We start from the raw sequence: 21,168 nt of genomic DNA, 5'->3' as shown, positions 1-21,168 counted from the left end.
TTTTAAACTGGAAGGAATTTTAAAATCTAGCTTGATTTTCACCATTTGTTACTTGGAGATGAGGAGTCTATTCCTGACTCTGCCACTGACTTGCTGTGTCACCTTGAGCAACTCACTTTCCCCTCTTTGCCTCTATTTCCCTTACCACCCTTAAGCTGTCATGTCTATATTTAGATTGTAACTCTTTGGGGCGAGGAGACTCTCTTAATATGTGTGAGTGCAGAGCCAGGCTCAGTGGGGTCTTGATCTTTTTGGGGGTTTATAGATACTACTATAATACAGATAATCATAATTTAGATAAGGATGACTTCTTACTCTTCCATTTCATGCATGTACCTTGCAATCTAACTCGGGCCCTGATTCAATAAGGTATTAAAACACCAGCTTAACTTTAAGCATTCAATTAGTCCCATGTATTGCACTGGGACTACTCATATAAGCTTAAAATTAACCACGTGTTTGAGTACTTGGCTGAACGGGCGCATTTGGCGTGGATTAATGTTGGCACTTCCAGAATCAGTAACATGGTTTGAAATGCATTTTTTTCTATTTTAAAAATTCTCTACAGTGAGATGAAAATGGTAATTTTATCTCCACCCACAATTAGCTGCAAGTTGACTTGATTCATTTGCCAGTGTTTACATTATTTTAAAAAACTTAAATTGGAGTGTCTGCATATAAAGGAACAGAAATTATTCAGTTTTCTTCCCTGTGAAATGACTGTCAAAACTTGAGTTATAATAAAAGACACTTTGATACTGAAATGAATGGGCATCTTTTTTAATAAAACTCAAATGCACAATAGCTGTAATTTATTTAAAAATTTTAAAAATAAGCCTTTGGCATATATCTGTTTACAGATCATTAACACAAGTTAATTTGATCCTCATGGCCCTTATGGATATGAGACTCCTCTCTTGAGGAGTGCTTCATCTTCACATATCATGTATGCCTGGCGTCATTTATTGTAACTATTTGATTTATATTGCAAATAGAACAAATATGGGCCAGATCATGAACCCAGGGTAGTTCTTATTACTGCGACTAGTTCCATGGAAGTCAACAGGGCTCTTCAAAATACTTTGCACTATCCCAGTAGTGAGTGTTTGCTGCATCAGGCCTTCTGGTTACAGGTGACAGAATCTTTTCCCTTTGCTTCATTGTCCTTGCCTGAAGAAATATATAGGATACACTTGCTCTTTAGAACACTTTAAAAATGTATCCTACTGTGTTGCCTACAAGCAACATAGGCTAATGTAAGGAGGATGTGCAGAATATTGGCAAATGAATACCCATCCAGAATGTTTCATTCAATCAAAAGGCTGCTAGCCACAAATTCTGTCAATGGTCCCTATTGACTATGTGCGGGAGGGAGCACATTTAAAGATGTGTTTTAAGTGCTATCCTAAGTAGGGATGAACTCTGCCATGTGTTGACGTTCTTTTCTGAACCGGGATCTATGTAAAGACCTGATTCTATTCCCACTGATTTGACTTACTGGGAGCACAGTAAAACCCTTAGTCCTCCCATTATTCCTATTTATGAATCTGAAAGGTCTAGAGGATAAATCTTTGCATGAGGTGTAGGCAGGAAGTCTCCAGTCACAGGAGTAAGAATTCCTTCCTCCTTGAGTATCTACTTATTTATGTACCTAATATATTCATCTTTACTTAAACTGTATATAATCTGCAAGTTGGCTGCTGTTTAAATTTGATTATGTTGCTCCTTGGATTACCTAGTTAGTGAGTGAGTGTCTGTGTGTGTGTAAGAGAGAGAAAGAGGAGTGTGTCTGTGTGTATGTACACAGGGAGGGAACAGATCAGTTACTGTTTGTATGACAGTATCTCAGTGGCCCCACCCAGGATTTAGGCCCTGTTGTGCTAGGCACAGGACAGACCCTGCCCCAAAGAGCACATAGTTTAAACAAGCAAGGCAGACCAAAAGCTGGGAGGGGAAAATGGGCAGAGAGGGGTAAAGTGACTTGCCCAGGGTCACCTAGCAGGTCAGTGGCAGAGTGGGAATAGACCCCAGGTCTCCTGGCATATAGTCTAGTGCCCTACCCACTAGCCCCCCCACTCTGAGTTGATCTCTGATTTGTCAAGTAGAGCAGTGACCATATTTCTCCATATCCTTTGCATGGCAGAGTCCTGCACTCCTGCCGATTTTTATAAGCGTTGAATGAAGCATTTCATTTGAATGCTGTATGTCAGGCTGCCGCATGGCTAGCTTGCTCACTTATGTTGATGTGGCTGAGGTACGGTGCATCTAATCAGCGCTAAATGAATTTTGGGAGCTTTGGTACCTAACAGTGTTGAGGATGGGGGAAGAAATGTCCATATCAGGTGACTTCTAATGTAATAATTACAATGGCTCACGTTGTCTCGTAAAATGCGTATGGTGCTGTGTCTGAGGCCACATATCTTCTCTCATCTCAAAATCAGCATGACTTTGTTCGCCGAGACCGGCCGCCCCGGGTCCTAATTGACCTAATACAAAGGACGAAAGATGCTGTACGCGAGCTGGATAACCTTCAGTACCGGAAAATGAAGAAAATCCTTTTCCAGGAGGCGCGGAATGGGCCGCTGACGGAGTCTCTGGAGGAGGAGGAGGTACTGTTGTTTGTAATTACATCGACAGCATCCGAAAGCTGACTGGGCACTTTCCAGGGCAAGTGGAATGTTGTGGTTGTTGCCCCAAGGAGCACGCACCATGTGGCTGTAAATTGTTAGTGTGCCTTGCGGTTCAGCAGAGATGGAGTGAGGACAGATATGGGTGACAGCCCCAAGAGAAGGCAGTTTCTCAGATTAGGTTAGGTATATGCACGTGCTGGTGGCTTGAAAGCTTTGTTTTGGTCTTCTTTCAAAGGAACAACTTTTTTCTTGTGAGCTCCGCAGAAGAAACTCCTCTTAAGGAGGATTTTGAATGAGAAGATCGTGGCTTCACAGGCCAGGTCAGGGCGGGAATGGGCAAGGTTTTAATGTGGAGCAATGAAGCTATCTTGCCAAACAGGGATTCGGAGATACTTAGAACGAGGGAAGTAAATTTTCCTAAGTCCCATAAACTGCAGTTGTGGGGCAGGTTTGTTCAGGCATTCTCTTACAACTTGGCCTCTTACCTTGCTACGTGCTGTTAGACCTCCACCCCCGATCTCAGGGACACAAGATTTTTAAGTCCAAAGTGGGGTCCTAACAGAATTTGTTTGTGTGCACACTTCACAAATGGATGCCAAGAAAACTCTGTGAGGAATTAAATATATACATCTAAGTCACTGTCGTCCTTAACATGAGGAAATTCTGCCTTTAGACTGTGTCCGTCCCGCATCCTAAGACTGCCAGAATCTGGATTTGTTGCTCTTTCAGGCACACTACAAAGCTCACCTGTGGAGGGAATGAGATCAGGGTGGCATGGGGTTATTTTATTGGCATGATATAATTGTTATTGAGCTGGATTTAATAATAATTGTGTGGACAGCAGGTTTAATGGGATTTTAGTGGGGTGGTTTTAAATCCTGTAAAGGATGCCAAGAGCTTGATATGGGCACTTAGTGGTGGAAGAGGAGACCAGCTGACCTCACTCAGTAGTGATCTCACCAGCTGATTTAAAGAGCGTCAGTAATGGGTTTTGATCATCTGACAAAAAGAGAGTAGCTGCCATGGAGAGCTCTTTTTAGGGATGAAGAGATTAAACTGGGAAACCCACAGGGAAAGTAGAGGAGAGCTGAGGGACATGAAAGCCACCCTTTCCTGGGAAGTGAGTTCCACCAAGACAGTCTCACTCAGTGGCTTGAAATGTACAGCTGGGGCTTGTGAAGGGTACAGATGAATGAGCTTTCAAAAACTATGTGCTTTACCTTCAGTGACTGGTGGCCTAGATGCTTATTTTCTACATAAAGGCAAGCCAGTTTGATATCACCATTGCAAAGTTTTTCTAATTGCTGAGACATTTCTATCAATTAATTGGCCTCTCACGAACCGAAAATGAAATCAGATAAGCAGAGATGCTTTTTTTAAAAAGTTCTTTAATGCTAAAAATGAAAACCACTGTTTGATACGCCAAGCCAGGCATAAAATTAAAATCTGATTCCGTTCAAACCGTCAGCGGTAAACAGCCCAATTAATCAGTGTGCAGTAATTGACACTAACTGTGCTGTAGAGAAGGAAACCAGTGATTTGTCAATGATATTAAAGGAAAATTATTTAATGTCACTTGATATGGGCACATTTGGATAAAGTAATATCTAATGGTTTGGTGCATAAAAACCTTTTTCCATTGAGCCCATTAGTATTATGTGGCCTTGACTGCATGTATCCTTTTCCAGCAATGCAGCAGGCAGATGTGAAGCGGGGAGGCCAAAGTTCAGCATGCTGGGGCTAATTTGTTGGGCCTATGTAGATCAGTTGTGCTATTTTGGGAGGAGGAAAAGGCTCGGAGGAGGGGGCGTCCATGCTGAGATACAGAATGGCACTGATAGCACTTTTGAAGAAACACCTGCCTGTACTTCCAGTTGGAGGAGCCATGGCTATCTGCTTTGAAGGAGATTGGTAATTATACAGTGGGAGCAGCAGATAGGTAGAGCTGTGCAGGAATTTCCATTCTAACCCCCTGTTGTCAGTCACTCTGAATTTTCCAACACTTTCAGACTGAAATTCCCAGGCTGTGTCTCTGCCCAGGAGTGTTCTCTTCCTCCTCCTCTTCTCCCCCCGGGGAAAGTCTGAACAAAATCATTGCAAGGACAGCAAGTAGAGGGGAAGGGGAATACTTTCCCCATTTTAATGTTTAATAGCTCTAGCGCTGGGGTTAGTGCTGAAATGTATCAAGATAATAGCCATCACCAAGAAGTGCCTTGGAGTATTCCAATAGAATTTGGTTTTGATATCACTGAGTTACAATCCACAGCACATGTTGCACTGAGTTTTCTCACTAAGCTTGTCAGTGTGTCGCTAAGGGAGGCCGTGTCGCACGTGTATGCATGGCTAACTTAGCAGTACAGGACGTTAGCGAGGGTGCACAATGAATGAAGCTCTGGCCTCAGTCACTGCTCATCTTGTTCGCAAAAGCTGCCTAGCTCCTAAAGCCCACCCTGGATGGGGAGGGAGGGAAGGGTTCCCTCCAGTAGGCTTCCTAGGGAGTGCAGGAGATGTGTTCCCTATTGTGAACATCGCTGGGTATATATCCAATGAGTTCCACATTTTGGAGCTTTGAAACTTTTTTCTAAAGGAACTCCCATCAAAACCTATCAGGAGAAAGTTACAGTTGCATGTTTAGGCACTCAGGCCAGGAAGTGAAGAAAGTTCAGGTTGTATGTGCAGCCTCAACACTGTCCTTTGTGCATATGCATTCTTTAATTTCATACTCATGGACTGTTTCTCAAATGTTGCAGTATAATATGTGGTTTCTTCTGCAGCTTTCGCTACACATGTGTAGCTTGGTGTACAATTGTTCTTTCTTGTATGTGTGTATCACTGTCATGGGATGTTTTAATTTGGTTTAGTATAATCCAAAAGCACCCGTACACAAACTGAGAGCTCTGCCAATTACTTAACATTACAAAACTAAATACAAATTTTAGTCAGCAAGCCCTTCTACCAAACAGCAGCTCTTACTACAGATAACAGCCTAGTCCTTGGCTAATAAAGTCTCTCTCCCCAGCTCTTTTCAAAGGCCCGACCAAGATTGCCCTGCAGTATGCACTGAATTTTGGCTAATCAGGGCTATTGTGGACTAGAGATTGGAGGGCATTCTGGAGCCCCACGGCCCTTATAGAGAATTACCTGCCAGCGGCACCTCCTCTGGTGATAACCCTTTGACTTAGATCGCTTAATATAACTTCTCTTCTCTGTAAGCCAGTACAGGTCAGACTAGCCCACTATGATTACCCAACTGGTGCAAGCACATGAGAAGGAAAAATATTGCAAGATGCTACTTTTGTGCATTTAAGTTTGTAGAAAAAAGGGCATGTTCTATCGTGGTGTTTGAGAAATAATTGTGAGATCATGTAATTAAATATAATGCTTTCACCCATTGTAGTGCAGCCTCTTCTGCAGAGCAACTTAGCTGTTTAAAAGTATGCAGCTCCTGCATAAGCGCTTAGGATACTCGGTGTATCTTAATAGAAACTACAAGCGTCATTTACATTGACAGAATGTGATTTCTGTTTGGCCCGGACATCAAGGTTAAAACCCCTGCTCCTGGGAAAAGTGCCTTGGGATTCCTAAGGGATCACAAACAGTCGGGACCCCAGTTTTTACATCTCCAATACACAGCACCTCCGCTAGTAGAGGCTGGAGCATTGTTTCACTACAGACTCTGAGGGAAGAGAGCCCCTTTCTCTATCACTGGCACGACTTACAGCAGCACCTCGATGTCCCCTGGGAGGTTCCCAGTCAAACGCTAATCATGTCTGGCTTAGTTTGAGAGAGAACTGGCTTGCAGCCTGAGATGCTATGGCAGCAGAGCACAGAAGAGAAAACTGACTGAGAGCCTCTGTAACCTTAGGGTGATGTCTGGTTTGGCCTTTAGGAGGCGAACAACAAGGAATTTAGGCGCTGGAAAAGAGCAGCAGAGATCCTGTAACTCTGCAGGCTTGCAGAGCAATGTTGGGCACTGCAGGAATATGCACGAGGCAGTTCATCTCCTGCAGTGTTTGTAACTCTGGTGCCCCTTGTTTTGCAGGACAGTGAGCATGGATCAAACCTGAATCGGAAGATGGACAGTCTGGGCAGCAACCATTCCATCCCAAGTATGTCTGTGAGCACAGGCAGTCAGAGCAGCAGTGTGAACAGCATGCAGGAAGTCATGGATGAGAGCAGCCCTGAACTGGTCATGATGCATGACGACGAGAGCACAATTAATTCCACGTCCTCCGTGGTGCACAAGAAGGTATGTTCTCCAGGGCTCTTTGCAGCTTCAGGCAGCCGCTTCTGTCCCTCAGGTGGGTTCAGGTTCCTTAAGGCCCAACCCAGCAGTGTGTAGTGAGTGCCCTCGCTAACCTGCTGCGAGAGCAGGAGGCTCAGCAGACTCCGGTGGGATCGAGCTCTTTGTGGTGTTTCTCTTCTGGCTTTTGCAATTAAATGATCTTTGAAAATAATCATAAAAAGCTGTTGCTGTGACGGCACTGTCGAAAGCCAGCCGTCGAGCAGGTAGGTTCCCTGCATGCTTCCTCACCCAGCTCTGCATGGGCCCCTTCATCCTTGCCTGCAGCACCTCTTAGGCTTCCGATCCTCATTCTCCTCTGAGCAGTCGTGCCACATTGTGTTGTGGGTTGAAGTGGCTGCATCTACTAAGGTACCACTTAGCAGTCATGGTTTGTGACCAAAGTCTGAGTTGTACTTGGCTCCTCCCTCTGGACGGGAGCTTAGCACACTGAAGCACTCCTGCGAGGTAAGTTTTGAAGCAAAATTCCACTCCGTCCTGCTCTTTCATTGTCTCTTTCACGGATTATCTGCTCTGCTTATTAGAGTGGCAGCTACAGAGGTGAAGTCATCTGGATACAGGCCAGGCGCTAACCCTGCACTTGCCATTCAGAGTTAACTTTTACATACCCCTGGTAGTGTCCGCAAATGATGGACAGTACAATCGAGGTGGTTGCTGTAACTGTGTGTACAAAGAGTGTAAAAGTATATATGGGGATGTTCTGCAGCTAGAGAAGCTAACATCCCACAGTACAGTGCTACAGTAGAAGGGGGAATTTCTCACTGGCACGATAACAGCAAAGCCTAGTTTTAACCATTTAAATGCTTATTCTTCTAAACAAGCTTGTCTAAAAAAATAAAACTGCAGTTTGTCATTGAAAATGTCAGCACCTGCAATTTAAGACTTTTCTCGTGTGCACTCAGTTGGACCTTCAAGCAATAAATTATAATGTATATTTATAAAGGTACTGATAGGGAAGTACCATAATTTAGTTCTAAGCTAAAGGGTACTCCCAGATTTACCTTCTCAAATATGCTGGAAACCCCACCTTCAGCATTCACCGCTGTTTCCTTAAAAAAGGTTAAGTGTGAAACACCAGTTCACATATTCCCCCTAATGGAGGGAAGAAGATGCTCCAGAGGCTTTATGCTGTCCCTGGTCGTAGCTGGAGCTTTCTCTCATTCTATGTAGGTTTCAGAAATTAAATATTTTTATTCTTTCTTGTTATGCATTTGTATGTATTGCCAAGATATACAAGATACACTTTGAAGGGGGATGATGTGGATGTTTGTTTTCATAAGTTACAATGATTTTACTGGCTTGTAAATGTCACTACAGCTCATGAAAATAAAACGTGTGCAGCTCCTATCAGACACGAATTGCATTTATTTTATAGGAATGGAGTAGCTCTTCATTTTAAGAATAAAGTTTAATTTTGTAGTAATTTTACAACACTTCCTGTGTATAAATACAGGATGATAGGTAGGGTTATGGTCTAGTTTTTCAGGATTTGTGTACAGCTGTCAATGTCCGGTGCGGAGTATCTTCCATCTCAAGTAATGCCAATGAGAATTTGGTGCCTAACTCCTTAGACCTTTTGAAAATTCCCACTATACCTCTTGGCTTACATGCAGTGTTGATGCAGTGCTCATGACTGAAGACATGTATATTACTGGTGACACGGATATGATGGGTATATTTGTTGGCCGGGAGAATATTCTTGCATAAATTCATTGTTGCACTCTGCATGTACACATCACTCCCACTCTATGAAATTAACATCTGAGACACCAACTAGCTGAGTGTGTTTCTTTTCTCAGAGCTTTACAAGTGAAGAAGGAGGCCTGGGCACTCATTCATATTTGTGATTTAAGGCACTCTTGCCCACTTGTAGATCACTGAAAATATAAGTGTTCTTAGGCTAATTGTCCTTTTTGTATAGTGGTTATCATTAAAAAATCAACATTTGCCATCAGTTACCACAGCACATATTCTGAGAAAATCACTATTCTCCCCCTATACTTACAATATGATAGATCTCTGGTAACATCTGGCAAATGTTAACTTTTTATTGTCTTCTATCATATCTGCGTATACAGGAAAATGCAGAGTATATATATAGGTATGCAGTACAACATATTACATTAAAGTTATATTTTATATGTATTTTACCAGTATTTTATTAGTTTGGTGATAGCAATTCTCACATCTAGCTATATTTTGTTATAAATGCACATGCCTGCTAATAAAAGCTAACTGCAGAGGTTAAAACATAGAAATTAAATTAAAATAGGCTTTATACGTGTGTATTTACAGTATTTGAAGATAGACATTTTAGTTTCTTAAAGTTTCCTCCTTTTGAAAAGTTTGCTAGTGAAAGTTTGAGACCTCCTGTTAGCTTAGTGCCCATATTAATCATGTCTCTGTATAATCTGTGCTCTAAAGTATTCCACACCAACTTGTGTTTCTACTGGCTGTTGAAAAAGTACCATGGGAACAATAGGTTGTTAGTGTCACTCAGGAGCCTTAACCACTCACAAGTCATGATGAGCTCAGGTCCAGTTAAAATGAAGTCTTCATCTTCAGTTTAACCAACTTCTAAAGCAAAAGAAAGAAATACTGATTTAAAATAAGTCTCTGAGCTTGATCTGGCCATCATCTAGTCTCACTTAACTCACATGCTTTCACGCAATGGATTTGACCCTTATCAAAACAAGTGCCATGTGCATTTTTGATGCTCTGTAAATGATTATTAATAATAATGCCATCTTATGTATCTGAAAGCTATTAAAACATCACAAGCTAGCAAAATTACATAAGGATGCTAATGTTTTAAATAAATCCATCTTAAAATATTATAAACCTATCAATCTTTTCTCACACACATTCCACTTAAAAGTTTATAATAATTTAGTGGTGTCATGAAAACTACAGATCCCATCATGCAGTTCTCCTTCCTGATCTGAGAGGCCAGTCTGGATAGGAACTGCAACTGATTCCATTTTATGTAAATTAGAGGCAGGCCTTGGGTTCTTGGCAAGACACCAATGAAGTTCTTGGTTGAGCAAAGTTTGTGTGCCCCTGGCAAAGATTCTAAGCCTCACAGTTGTTACTAGCTATTTTGAATTCTAAGTGAAGCATAAGAAGCAGGCCAAACGCCTTGCACTGGCATTTTCACCTCTATTAGACAGTCGTAGATTTTTTAAAATGAAGAAATGGAGCATGCTTTCTGGCCAAAAATAAATGAAATGACCTTGTGTTTCTCATCTAGCTGCTCTGGTTATAGTAACTCTTGGTACTTGTGGGTAATTCACTCACGCCATATAACATTTGTGAACATAATTAAGCTCTGCAGGGAGAAGGTGTGTCCCAAGCCCTTCCTAGGGACATAATCTCTGACGGAGAATTAAAGCCCTTGGCTGTCATAGCATCTATGCTTATGTTTAGAATAAAGGCCACTTGAGCTCATCTGTTAAAAGTCCAGCAGAGCAAGACTGAGTTTGTAGATGGGAGTGTAGGGGAAGGCTGCCTCTCTCGAGACAGGGTGGGTAGTTCTTCATATCAACTCTGAGCCAGTTGTCACAGCTGGTACCAACAGAGCCAATGACATGTAAATGGGCTAGAGTGGCAGGCAGCTGCACGCTTTCCACAGCCTCCCTTTCCTGAATCACATTGCAGCTGTAGGACCTCCTGAGGGACCAGTCTGCTGATCTAGTGACCAACACCACATTTCTTAAAAGAAGCCCAGATGTCTATCATGTCTCCATCCAGCTCCCACAAGCTACCTGGGAGCTTTCCTTCCCAGGGTGACTGTCCAAGTGTTTGCCTCTCTGTATGCTGTGTTAATCTGGCTAGTGTAATGGAGAGGCATCTCACTAATTTACTAGCGGAAACGTGGATCAACCTCTCTTTAGAGAGAGCATTGGGTAACTACTTCTCTAGCCAAAGATCATGTTACTTTTGGATCTACATTCCCCTGGTCATCTCCCTTTGGAAGTGGATTCAGTCACTCACTCAAGTTACGAATTGCAGGCAAAGTGACCTCTCTAGTGCAGACCAAACAGTTGTATCTTGAAGGGGGCAGAAATTGTGCCAGTTGCACTCTGAATTCGCTCTATGCTTCTAAAGCCACATGACCCAGGAACAACAAAGCCCAAATACCATCAGTGGGTGCTTGGAGGACAGAATGTTGTTTCCTTCCTTATGGCATCCAGATACTTGCTGTGTGCATTAGAAATGCGAAGTGTTGGTCAGGTTTGATTTGTCCATCCTACATAACCATTTGCATGGTACTCCAGAGATGCTCTCTTCTACTCGTTTGGACTTCTGAATAATGCTAGCTAGGGATGGCATTTGAGAATTGCCGCCTTAGGGTTTAATCAGCAGTTACAGTTGCCTTTATTTTATAGGGAGGAATAGATGCTGGCGCCATCGTAAACATAAAGCACTGAAACCCATTGCAGTAATGGCATCAGGAAGCATGACAACGTTCCAAATGCCACTTTCAGCATAAAACATGTTGCCTGTGGCAGTAACTCTTCATAGCCAGACAGAGCATATGGTGTGTTCCCTTTCGGCATTAGCAGCAAGGGGAAATTTTTGGTACATTAATATTTACCAGGGTGCTGTTCAGCAGCATATCCGCGCCCTTCCTTTTTGGCTTACACACATAATAGATGACTTATTGTCAATCACGCCATCAAACTGACCCTGCAGTCGTGTGTCTTATAGTGTCTTGGTAGACATTGTCCTAGCTAAATATGCCAAGACAGGATTTGGAGCACTTCCTTGGGAGATTACATCACAATAGTTCAGCTAGATTGGGTGTAATGAGAACAGCATTTTTACTGCAAATAAAGGTGTAGTCTTTGGGGGGCGGGGGGGTTGTTTTTTTTAAGTATCACATTCCACATTGTTGTTTTGTTCAACCACAGTGAAGAGCTGCTAGTGGTGTGCTGCTACCAACATTAAGCACTTAGTGTTTCTTCATAATATTATTTGTCTGGTGAAACCTTTAGGATGTCAGCTTGTAAATAAATACCCATTTGTATAAAACATTTTTAAAACAAGAGATCTGAAAGGAGAACATTCATCGTTAAGCCCCACAAACCAAATCGACTCCTCTTTTCTCTGCCCATTGTCCACCTACCTGTTGCAACTTTCCAAATCATTCCCTACAAATGACAACGAAATATGTTGTATAGACATGACTCCTCTCTGCTCCATGATGTGTGTGTGGCATCCTGGCTGGGTCCAGTGACGTGGGGGGGGATACTGGGTGCACAGCCGGTGTATGTAGAGTGGATGGATATATAGGGGTATGTTGCCCTACAGGCTGAGGCTTCTGATTTACCCCTGGAGAACGAGTAAGATCTCTGGGATTTTCCTTCTGGTTGGGAAGGATGAGTGGGGACTTTTGGAGGCTCTGGCTGCGTGTGGAGCGTAAGATGTCGTTACTTGCCCACCAGCCTTGAATGATTCCAAGCATTGGTATCAACGTGGAGTCTTTGCCAAAGGGACTCTTGTTGAACTGTGACCCTACTTGCAGGTTGTTGATGCATCCAATGTGTTGTGCTCAACTGAATGGGGTGGGGTTCATTGTTATATTCCTTCCCCCTTTGAATTCTGGGAAATGGAGGAGGTTATCACAGTTCTGTTGTATGTTCCCTTTAGGGTCCTAAGCCTGGTTAGTTCAGTAACACTCCCTTTCCTATTTGTGTCTAGAAGGCTGGCAGTTCTCCTGGTCTATGGGATGCTGTTGTCCAGGTAGTATCTGTCCTCTTGAACTGTTTGAGGGGAATTTGCTTGCTGTGCAACTGCTTGTTTCCCCTAGCCTCACTCAAGATACAAAATGTCAGTGAATGCTCTTTTGCAAAGGAAAGCTTGGGAATTTAGCTTCTTGCTGATCAAATGTGATCAGCGTTGATGCAGTTTTTCTACGTATATGAATTTCTCCAATCAAATGTCTTAGCTAAGATCATGGAGACTTTTCTCTAATGTTGTGTTGCCTAGATTCTTTGCACTTAAATATATCTGCTTCACCTTTCACAGAATTGCATGGGCAACAATGATTTTATGTACTGAAACACTTAAGGCAAGCTGTGGGTCTGCTCATGTTCCCATCAAAATCCAAGGCAAAATTCTCATTGACTTCAATGTGAACAGGCTCAAACCATATATACTTAATATGTTGAGTTCACCCTTGTTTATAACTTGCTCATCCCCAGCTGTTGCTAGCTTCTGCTCTGCAGATATTTTGAGCATGTGTGCGAAGGTTGTTTCAAAAGTGTGTCCTGGTCCATGCAGCTGTGACTAATGCTCTTGGGCATGGGTCAGTTTATTTAAAAAAAAAACAAAAAACCCAATTAAGCTAATTCTCATGCGTGTGGTCAGGAAAAAACTTGATCAGACTTTGTGATCAGAGCATTTTGGGGGGGGATATTATTCGCACAATACACTCAGTAATCTGAGTGCTGTGAATATGGAGATGTCCTTAGAATGTTGCGCTAGTGTAGTGGGTTAGCTTTTAAAGATTGTTTTTCAATGAGCAGAGAGGAGGAAGGATGATCTTGGGTTGATAGCTCTGGACTGGGACTCTGGAGATTGGCATTCAGTTCCTTATGCTGCCTGTGGGACCTTGGGCAAGTCAATTCACCTCTCAGTGCTTCAGGTTCCAATCTATAAAGTGGGGACGATAGTACCTTACTGCCTCACAGGTGTGCTGCGTGAATAGTCGTCATTGCGTATAAGGTGTGCAGATGCTATGGTGATGGGAACCGTATAAATAGCTAGATAGAGCCTGTTTGAACCCAGTTATGTGCCTTATGCTGTCCAAGTCAACAATATTTAGGCCTGGATAGACCCAGATCCAAACTTGCCCAAACTTTGGAGAGTTTGGATCCAATGGTCTGATTGTAGAGGTTGGCCTGAGATGCCAAGTTTGGCTCCTAACATCTTCAAAGACCCATACAACGGGGCTTGGAACCAGGTTCCAGATTGGACCCATGTCTGCTGAAAACTCATAGATGTTGCTCAGGCTATTGTCAGAAAGGAAGCAATAGATGGAACCTACAGACCCCCATTCTTTGTGCTTGTAGCTAGACCTCTCTCTCAGGAGCTGTTGGCTTCACCGCCCAGTGTATGCTTCACTGGCAGAGGGAGAATGGGGTCCTCATGTCTCATTTGTCTTAACTCCTTTTACCTATTTGGTGCTAGCTGTTACTGCTACAAAAATGTCACCCATTGGTCTTGACAGCTATAAAGATTGGATGTGTATTTTTTCTGGCCAACCTGATAAATTTCTCTGTGTGTGTTGCCCTGTTAGCTTACCCAGGGTTGCTGGAGATTTTGCATGAGGCAGAAGACCCGAACCCTGACTCAGGGATTCCAAGGACAGTCATTGGGCTTTTGTCTACACCAGGTTCTCCAGCCATTAAATTTTCCATTCTTTTTGTGTGCTTGATTACAAATTAACTGCCACGTACCTCAACTACATCCAAAAAAGGCCCTGTTGAAAGATTTTGTTGTTCACCTCTTGCAGACTGTTCTCTGGGCTGCCCTAAGATGCTGCTGCACATAAGTCAGTGGAAGTTGCACATGAAGATGTGAGGACACACCCTTGATACTCAACCCCTTAGAGAATCCAAGGGGTCTCACCCGCCTATTTTGTATGGAGGAAAATTAAAACTAATGAAAGTGTCAAAGAGAAGGCATCATTTCAGGCTGTCTTGTGGAAAATGGAAAGGAGGTTTCACCCCCGGCCACTCACTCTTGTCCCTCTTTCCTAGGTTGGTCATTGCAGTGTAGAGAACTCCAGAAGTCCTCCGTAATCTACTTCTAAAAATGTTCCATACTAGGATTCCAGAAGATTTATTTTTAGTGGCTCGTCCATCTGCTTGGAACACTGTTGCCTATCCTATAAATAATGTCTTTTACAGAGCCCCTGATCACCCAGAACATTCTGATCCTACAAAGCTTCATAGATTGATATTTTCCCAATAGACCCACAAGAACCTAATTAGCTGAAAAATATTCTTGAAATTTAAATATTTAATTGTGATATTTCAGTAAAGACTGAGATCTAAGCTTTAGCTTCATTCAGGTATGTATATACATTTTAGACCCTCCTCCCTCTCTAATGCACACACAGCTGAAAGCTAAAATTCAGACTAGTTTCAAATATGGCTGCTCTCTAACCTTACGGAGTGTTTGCCTCTGTTAAAAGTAATCGGAAGCCTACAAAATGTCCAGCATCAGGGTGACAAAAATACAAAATAAAATTTTTCTAACAGTCCACAGACTTTCCATTTCTAGAAGAGACTTCCTTTTATTAATCTTTCTCTCTTTGCCCACTCTCCAATTTTTAAACCTTCCCTGTCCCCACCTGATTTAGGGGTGGCAGGTTGTTTAGCGTCTTCTCTCTTGCCTTGAGGGAAGATGCTAAAAATACAAGGACCATTGTAAATTCTGTTCCTTGACAACCCTGGCTATTCCTCCCACCCTGCCCAAAGCTCAAATGTGAGATGTAGCGGAGAGTGCAAAATCCCAAAATGGGGGACACAAGAAAAACTATTGGCTCTCAGCACCTTAAAATGGTGTGTGGTTCACATCTGGCTATATCCATTTCCTATATCCTTTACTTTTCTGCTACATATTGTTCACAATATAGAAAGTCCATGAATTTGGGTAAAATGGTGATAAATATGGTTCTAAAATAAAGTCTGTGTGAGAGAGATGTTCCTAGGAGGCAAGGAAGAGGCATGTCAAGACACACCTTGTCTGCACTAAGAGTTTTTTCATAGTTTCGTACTAGTAGTACTGACTGGTGGGAATACTAGTGAAGACCAGCCAGTAACTGTGGTTTCTAATCTTGCTCAGCCGTGGTCTAGAGGACAGGATGGCTATGAAGTCAGGGGCCATCTGCAGTGTTGCCTTTACCGAGTGTTCAAAAAATAATGAATCAGGCCTCTGAAAATCAGGAGATTTTTTTTAAAAATTAGTTTGTGGATCTTTTTATTTGCCTTCTGGTATGAGGGCCTTTATGAGTCCCGTTTTCAACCTTTACTCTATAGCCACAAGGTCTAGAAACTGTTTTTTTTAACGAAAACAGAGATTCTCATGTAATTGACTTCAGGAGCTGGGGCTTTAAGAAAATACCAAAGGACAAGAGTTGGCAACTCTGTCTGCTCCAGAGCTTCCAGCTGTGCTAGGTCCTTTGACTCTGCACTGGTGAGAGCAGCAGCTGGAATTCTTTGGCAAGATGTCCAGTGTACGCTGGACATGGCTGGGCTGACCCGGGAACACAGTTTGCAAATACTTTTCCCTTTTAGAAGTCACCTTTATAGCCATTTCTCTTAACAAGTCAACCGTCATGGACTTTCACAGGCCTGTCTGGAGAGGGCATGGATTTTGAGCGATCGACAGAATGCTGCTTTTTGTTACAACACTTAAATGCATGGTATTTCAGCTGCAAAATCACTAGTTCTTAAGCCTTTGACAACTAGAGAGTGAGAGATTTCAGAGAAGACCATTTGTGGTAAACCTATGAGCTGTCTCTTTAAAAAAAAAAAAAAAAAACCCTTTGCGAGGCTGTGGAGAGAAAGTGCTAGAACTGTGCACGATCATGACTGGAAAGCAGGATCCCTGAGTGGTCACTGAGTCTTCCCAGCACAAGATAGGGAAGCTGATCTCTGCAAGCCTGCAATGTTTTTAGGCAGAATGATCCTTCTTCAGAGCAGCTAGCAGACAAAAAGATCAAATTAAGGAGAAAGCAAATCTTGAAAGGGAATGAGGCAAAATCTTGCTCCTGTGTTAAAAGGGAACGGCATCCTCCTGGCTAGACATGGAAATCACATTTTTAAAGGGATTATTTGGTTGCAGCGCTTTAAGCAAACCTTTGTGAAGAGTCTGATTGCTCTGCATTGCTTTGTGCTTTTGCTTCATTTTTTTGCACATATGTAATTCTGGAGGTTAAAAAAAAAAAATTCTGCCAGGGATTCAGAAGGCATCCCACTAGCGATCAGCTGACATTCTTAACTGAAGGCTGCAATGTGTTGCTTATTCATTTTGGACTGTGGGAGCTGCAGGGGCTAGCAGAGAGCTAAACTATGCCTTTCAAACACCAGTGCTTGTGCAGAAAGAGGGGTGAGAAAGAGGCAGCCGGTGAGGAAAGAGCACAGCTGGACTTTCTCCTTGTTTTTATCCATTTCTGCAGGATCATGTATTTATAAGGGATGAGGTGGGCCACAGGGATCACAGGCCTGAGCTGCGGCCTACCCAGTCAGTCCAGAATCAGGCCCTCCACTACCGGAACCGAGAGCGCTTTGCCACAATCAAATCAGCATCTTTGGTAAGCAAACACCACCACCCCCACCCCCCCCAGTCTTCCTCTCTGTCTCTTTGGTTGGGAAGAGGGTTAAGAATTTTCTTCTCGCCCATTTTTCTTTTTGTTGGCATAGCAACTAGATATTGCACAGAAAGAGGTGTGTGTGAGAGAGAGAGAAATGTAAAAAAATCCATGCTGGGTGTGTTTCTAGCCTATGTAAAATCAAACACATTTATGGGTGAAGTTGATTTCCTCTCTGATTTTTTCTGTATTGCATCTCTCTCTTTTGTTAGTGGTGACTACTAGTAAGAGACTAATCGGTGTGCATGCATATATATTTATTTGCACGTGTATAGGTAATAGGTTTTGTTTTTTGAACAGAAAAAATCCAAGTGCTGATATATTTAGTCATTTAAAAAATGAGACCATTATCTCCCAGGGATGAATTGCTGGCTACATATGGCTCGTTGATTTATTTATTTCAAGCAACTGTATTTACTGCATTTTTTCCCCATTCAAACCCATAAACATCGCCTGGCTCCAATAAATGAGGATTTACAGCAGCCTGTGGGCTTATGAAGAGAGGAGAAGGGGTTGACAGGATCTGGCAGCATTTGTACTATTGCAAATGTGATCGTGTAGATGGCTTTGTAGTAGCAAAAGGGGTGTGTGCTGGAAGAGTTAGTTTCCTTGCCTCCTCCACCATCTCTCTGTCTCTCTCATACACATAGCCTGAAATCAGCAGCAGCAGCCTTCCGAGAGGGAGAGAGAGATGGCATAAGCAAGAAACAGGGTCCTAAACTGAAAATAAATTGAAATATTAAATATTTCAGCCGAACTGACATTGGAGGTCACATGGGTAGGAAGATTTACAAAGTATCCAGTGTCTGGCAATTGCATTTGCTGCCTATTATGACGTCATCGTAGGCCAACCCAGAAATTACAATGGGTAACCCTCCCCCTTTTTGTTTGAGTGTGTATCTGAATGATTCCCCCTTCCCCATCACCACCATTTGATGATTCCCCTCCACAACCCCAGCCTGTGTGTGTGTGTGTGTTAACCTTAGGTTAAAGCCTGGGCAGTGGGGATATTAATATTGTTTGTGCTGCTGAAACCAAAAATGAAGCAGTGGAATTCAGATCACTACCATTCCTGTTTTTGGCCTGCATCTAGGGCAGTGAGTTTCTTTTCCCAGGTGTGCTTCTGAGTAACACACGCTCTGATTGTTCCCCCCCAAATTCAAAGGGTGACCTAGAAACCTGTGCATTAGAGGTCTTTGTACCAGCATTCCTGACCCAACAGGGACCTGAGATACCCTACACCCTTTCTCTGATATTCTCGTGCTGGGGACTGTCTGTTTTTGTAGACTGTACAGTGCCAAGCAATTGTCTGAACTGAACTCATAGGAAACCCTCTTTCCAGTCAAGTTGGAGTCGGGGGACAAACGATAAACTACTCAACATGTCATGGTACAAGCCAAAAAAAAAACTCCATACATATACTGGCATCTTGCTGGCTGATATCTTTTACCCGCCATAGAAGGCTCCTCACTACCTTAACTCCAACACCAGAGGGCATAATTCCTGTTTTCTTTCACCTTGTAATTCTCCAGGGGTTCTATTCCTTTGCCTCAGTACTTCAGTGAATTCTGCTATCAACAAGTTATCCCATGGCGATGGAGGATTTTTGAGAGCCATCTGCCAGCCAGTAGAGGGTGCTCATGTGAAGATGAAATGCCTTGTCCAGACAGCCCATTGAACTCCTGTGCTCAGGGCAGCTTACATCCCAAGGTCACTCCTAAACCCCACTTCATGGCAGCCTCCTCTGGGGCTGATACTGTGTGCACTGGGTCTTCGGGATACTTGGATTTGCTAAAGCTTCTCAGCCTACGTGACCAAATCCCCATATAGTTAAAGGGGTTGTGAGGCTGAGTAGGGAACTTTCTTTTTTCCTGTCATTTACACGGAGCACGTTCCTGAGGCAAAGTACGTTTGAGGTCATGCTGGGCTGGTTTGGAGTTCACATGAGTGCAGCCATGCATGCGCACCATGGTGTCTTCTGGCAAGAGTGAATAGGAGACTGATGATACCTACCGGTTAAATCCATTCAGTATATCAACCAGCACCACTCTCTTCTTAGGTGAAGCGTGGGATTTTCTTTCATCCATATGCTTCCATCCTTCCGCTTCCAGTGTCTGTATCTGAGAACACCTCCCTGTCCTTTCTTATGCCAGGAATGAAGTGGAATGACAGGAAAGCAACATACAGTAGCAGCTCATGTGAAGGTTTTGTTGTTCCTCCCTTATCCGAATACAAAGGAAAAGATTAAAACGGTTTCCCCATAAAAACCCGTCGGGGGTAGAGGGGATGTAGTTGCATGTGTGGGTATTACAATCTTTTGTGTATGTTTTATTTCACTTTATAATGGGAATACTTGTTTTCTTTCAGTTCGGTTATATCAGTGGCTTTTCCCCCTTTGATTCAAAGACCTCATTTATGTAACTCTTTTGTGGTTATATGCCACTACAGTTGCAGTTAATAATTCTGTGGAGTTGGGAGGATTCATAACTCATCCTCACTCCGATCTGTTTTAGGGTGCGCGTACAGAGGGAAAGCTCAGAATTGCCAGAAGGGGGTTGGTTACTTAGTGAGCATCAGGTGGGAGATTTCTAGCATCCCTGCAACCAGCCATTCAGATCTCAAAGGTTCTCCATTCTTCTAGTTGATTTTCACTCTGTTGCTTCCATACGGTATCTTAAGGTATCCTGTCTTCCCTACATGGACGTTAGATCCCATGGCATTGGCATCTTCTAAAATAAGAGCAGATTTGATTGCTCCCCCCACCCCAGGCCACTCCCCATTGCTATCCATCAGTTGCTTTCTTTGGGTTCTGCCCCCCAACCCCTGAAGAGTTATGCAGTTGTGAGAGAAATAATGACTATTTCATAAAGGCCATGGACTGCTCTGATGTTAGTAGTGATCTCTTGGGATGAAAACATCTGTGTAAATATGCGTTGTTTTGTTCGGGTGAAAAATCATCTTCCAATGAGACTCCCTCAAAACTCCCAGCCTGACAGATGGACAGCACTGTAGATAGAATGCATTCTGCTCTGGGGAGGGAGGGGGATGTATTGCAGAATCGCTGTCCCAGCTGGTTGAATTCAGGAACAATATCTGTGATCTCTGAACCTTCAGGCTCTCCCTGGTCTGACTTTGCTGTAGTGCAGGCCCTCAGAGGACATGAGTGTCTCTAAAAGGGCGCTGCCGGTTTGAAATGTAGTCCATTTCCAAACATTAGTTAAAAGTCCTTTTAGGTAGTTCATCTACCCCTGAACCCATGATAAATGTTATGGTTATACAGTCACACTTTCCCATTGATTTTAAATGTGGTGTTTTGCCCTGTTTCTGCATGGGAGCACCACACAAACAATAGAGAAACGGACTGACTTTATAGGAGGAACAGTGAAATGGACTACCCACAAAGTGCTGCTCGAGGCACAAAGGAAACAAGCTGTGAAAACAGAAATTTTTTTTTTCTAATCTCTTTCAGAGACAGTGATCTTAGGTATTTTTTGTAAGAATAGTAGGTAAAAATTATTCAGGCAAGAATGTGATGTGCCTTTTAAGGAGGATTTTAGTCCTCTTCTGGAACCGAGGTTCTCAGATTTGTTCATAGTGTGGACCGCTATTTAACAGTGTATCTCAAGAGCCGCCTTCTTTCTCATTGTTTATGATTCAGACCATTTGCAATTCCGTCACATCCCTGTGGCAACAGGGGCCATCACTTACATGGGACAGCAAGGAGAATGCGTTCCATGTGCTTTTTGTTGATTTTAATGCAATATAGGAGGTGTCAGCCTTGTGTGCCCTGCCACTTCTCCACAGATAATGAACCACATGTTTTGCACATCACCAGTGGTCCACAGGCCACA

The 21,168-nt window shown here is 43.0% G+C and overlaps 1 protein-coding gene across 2 annotated transcripts in view; it reads left to right on the top strand.

Moving 5' to 3' along the window:
* Positions 1–21,168, top strand: part of TAOK3 (TAO kinase 3) — a 142,831-nt gene that overhangs the window by 104,600 nt on the left and 17,063 nt on the right. For both annotated transcript variants that reach the window (XM_073312562.1, XM_073312563.1), the window contains exons 12-14: positions 2,442–2,609; positions 6,673–6,879; positions 17,126–17,260. In XM_073312562.1, the coding sequence (XP_073168663.1) occupies positions 2,442–2,609; positions 6,673–6,879; positions 17,126–17,260 (510 nt within the window). The remainder of the gene's footprint in view (positions 1–2,441; positions 2,610–6,672; positions 6,880–17,125; positions 17,261–21,168) is intronic.

Source organism: Lepidochelys kempii, chromosome 15 (assembly GCF_965140265.1).
Source record: "Lepidochelys kempii isolate rLepKem1 chromosome 15, rLepKem1.hap2, whole genome shotgun sequence".
NCBI classification, from domain to species: Eukaryota; Metazoa; Chordata; order Testudines; family Cheloniidae; genus Lepidochelys; species Lepidochelys kempii.
This window is presented reverse-complemented; position numbering and strand designations above follow the sequence as displayed.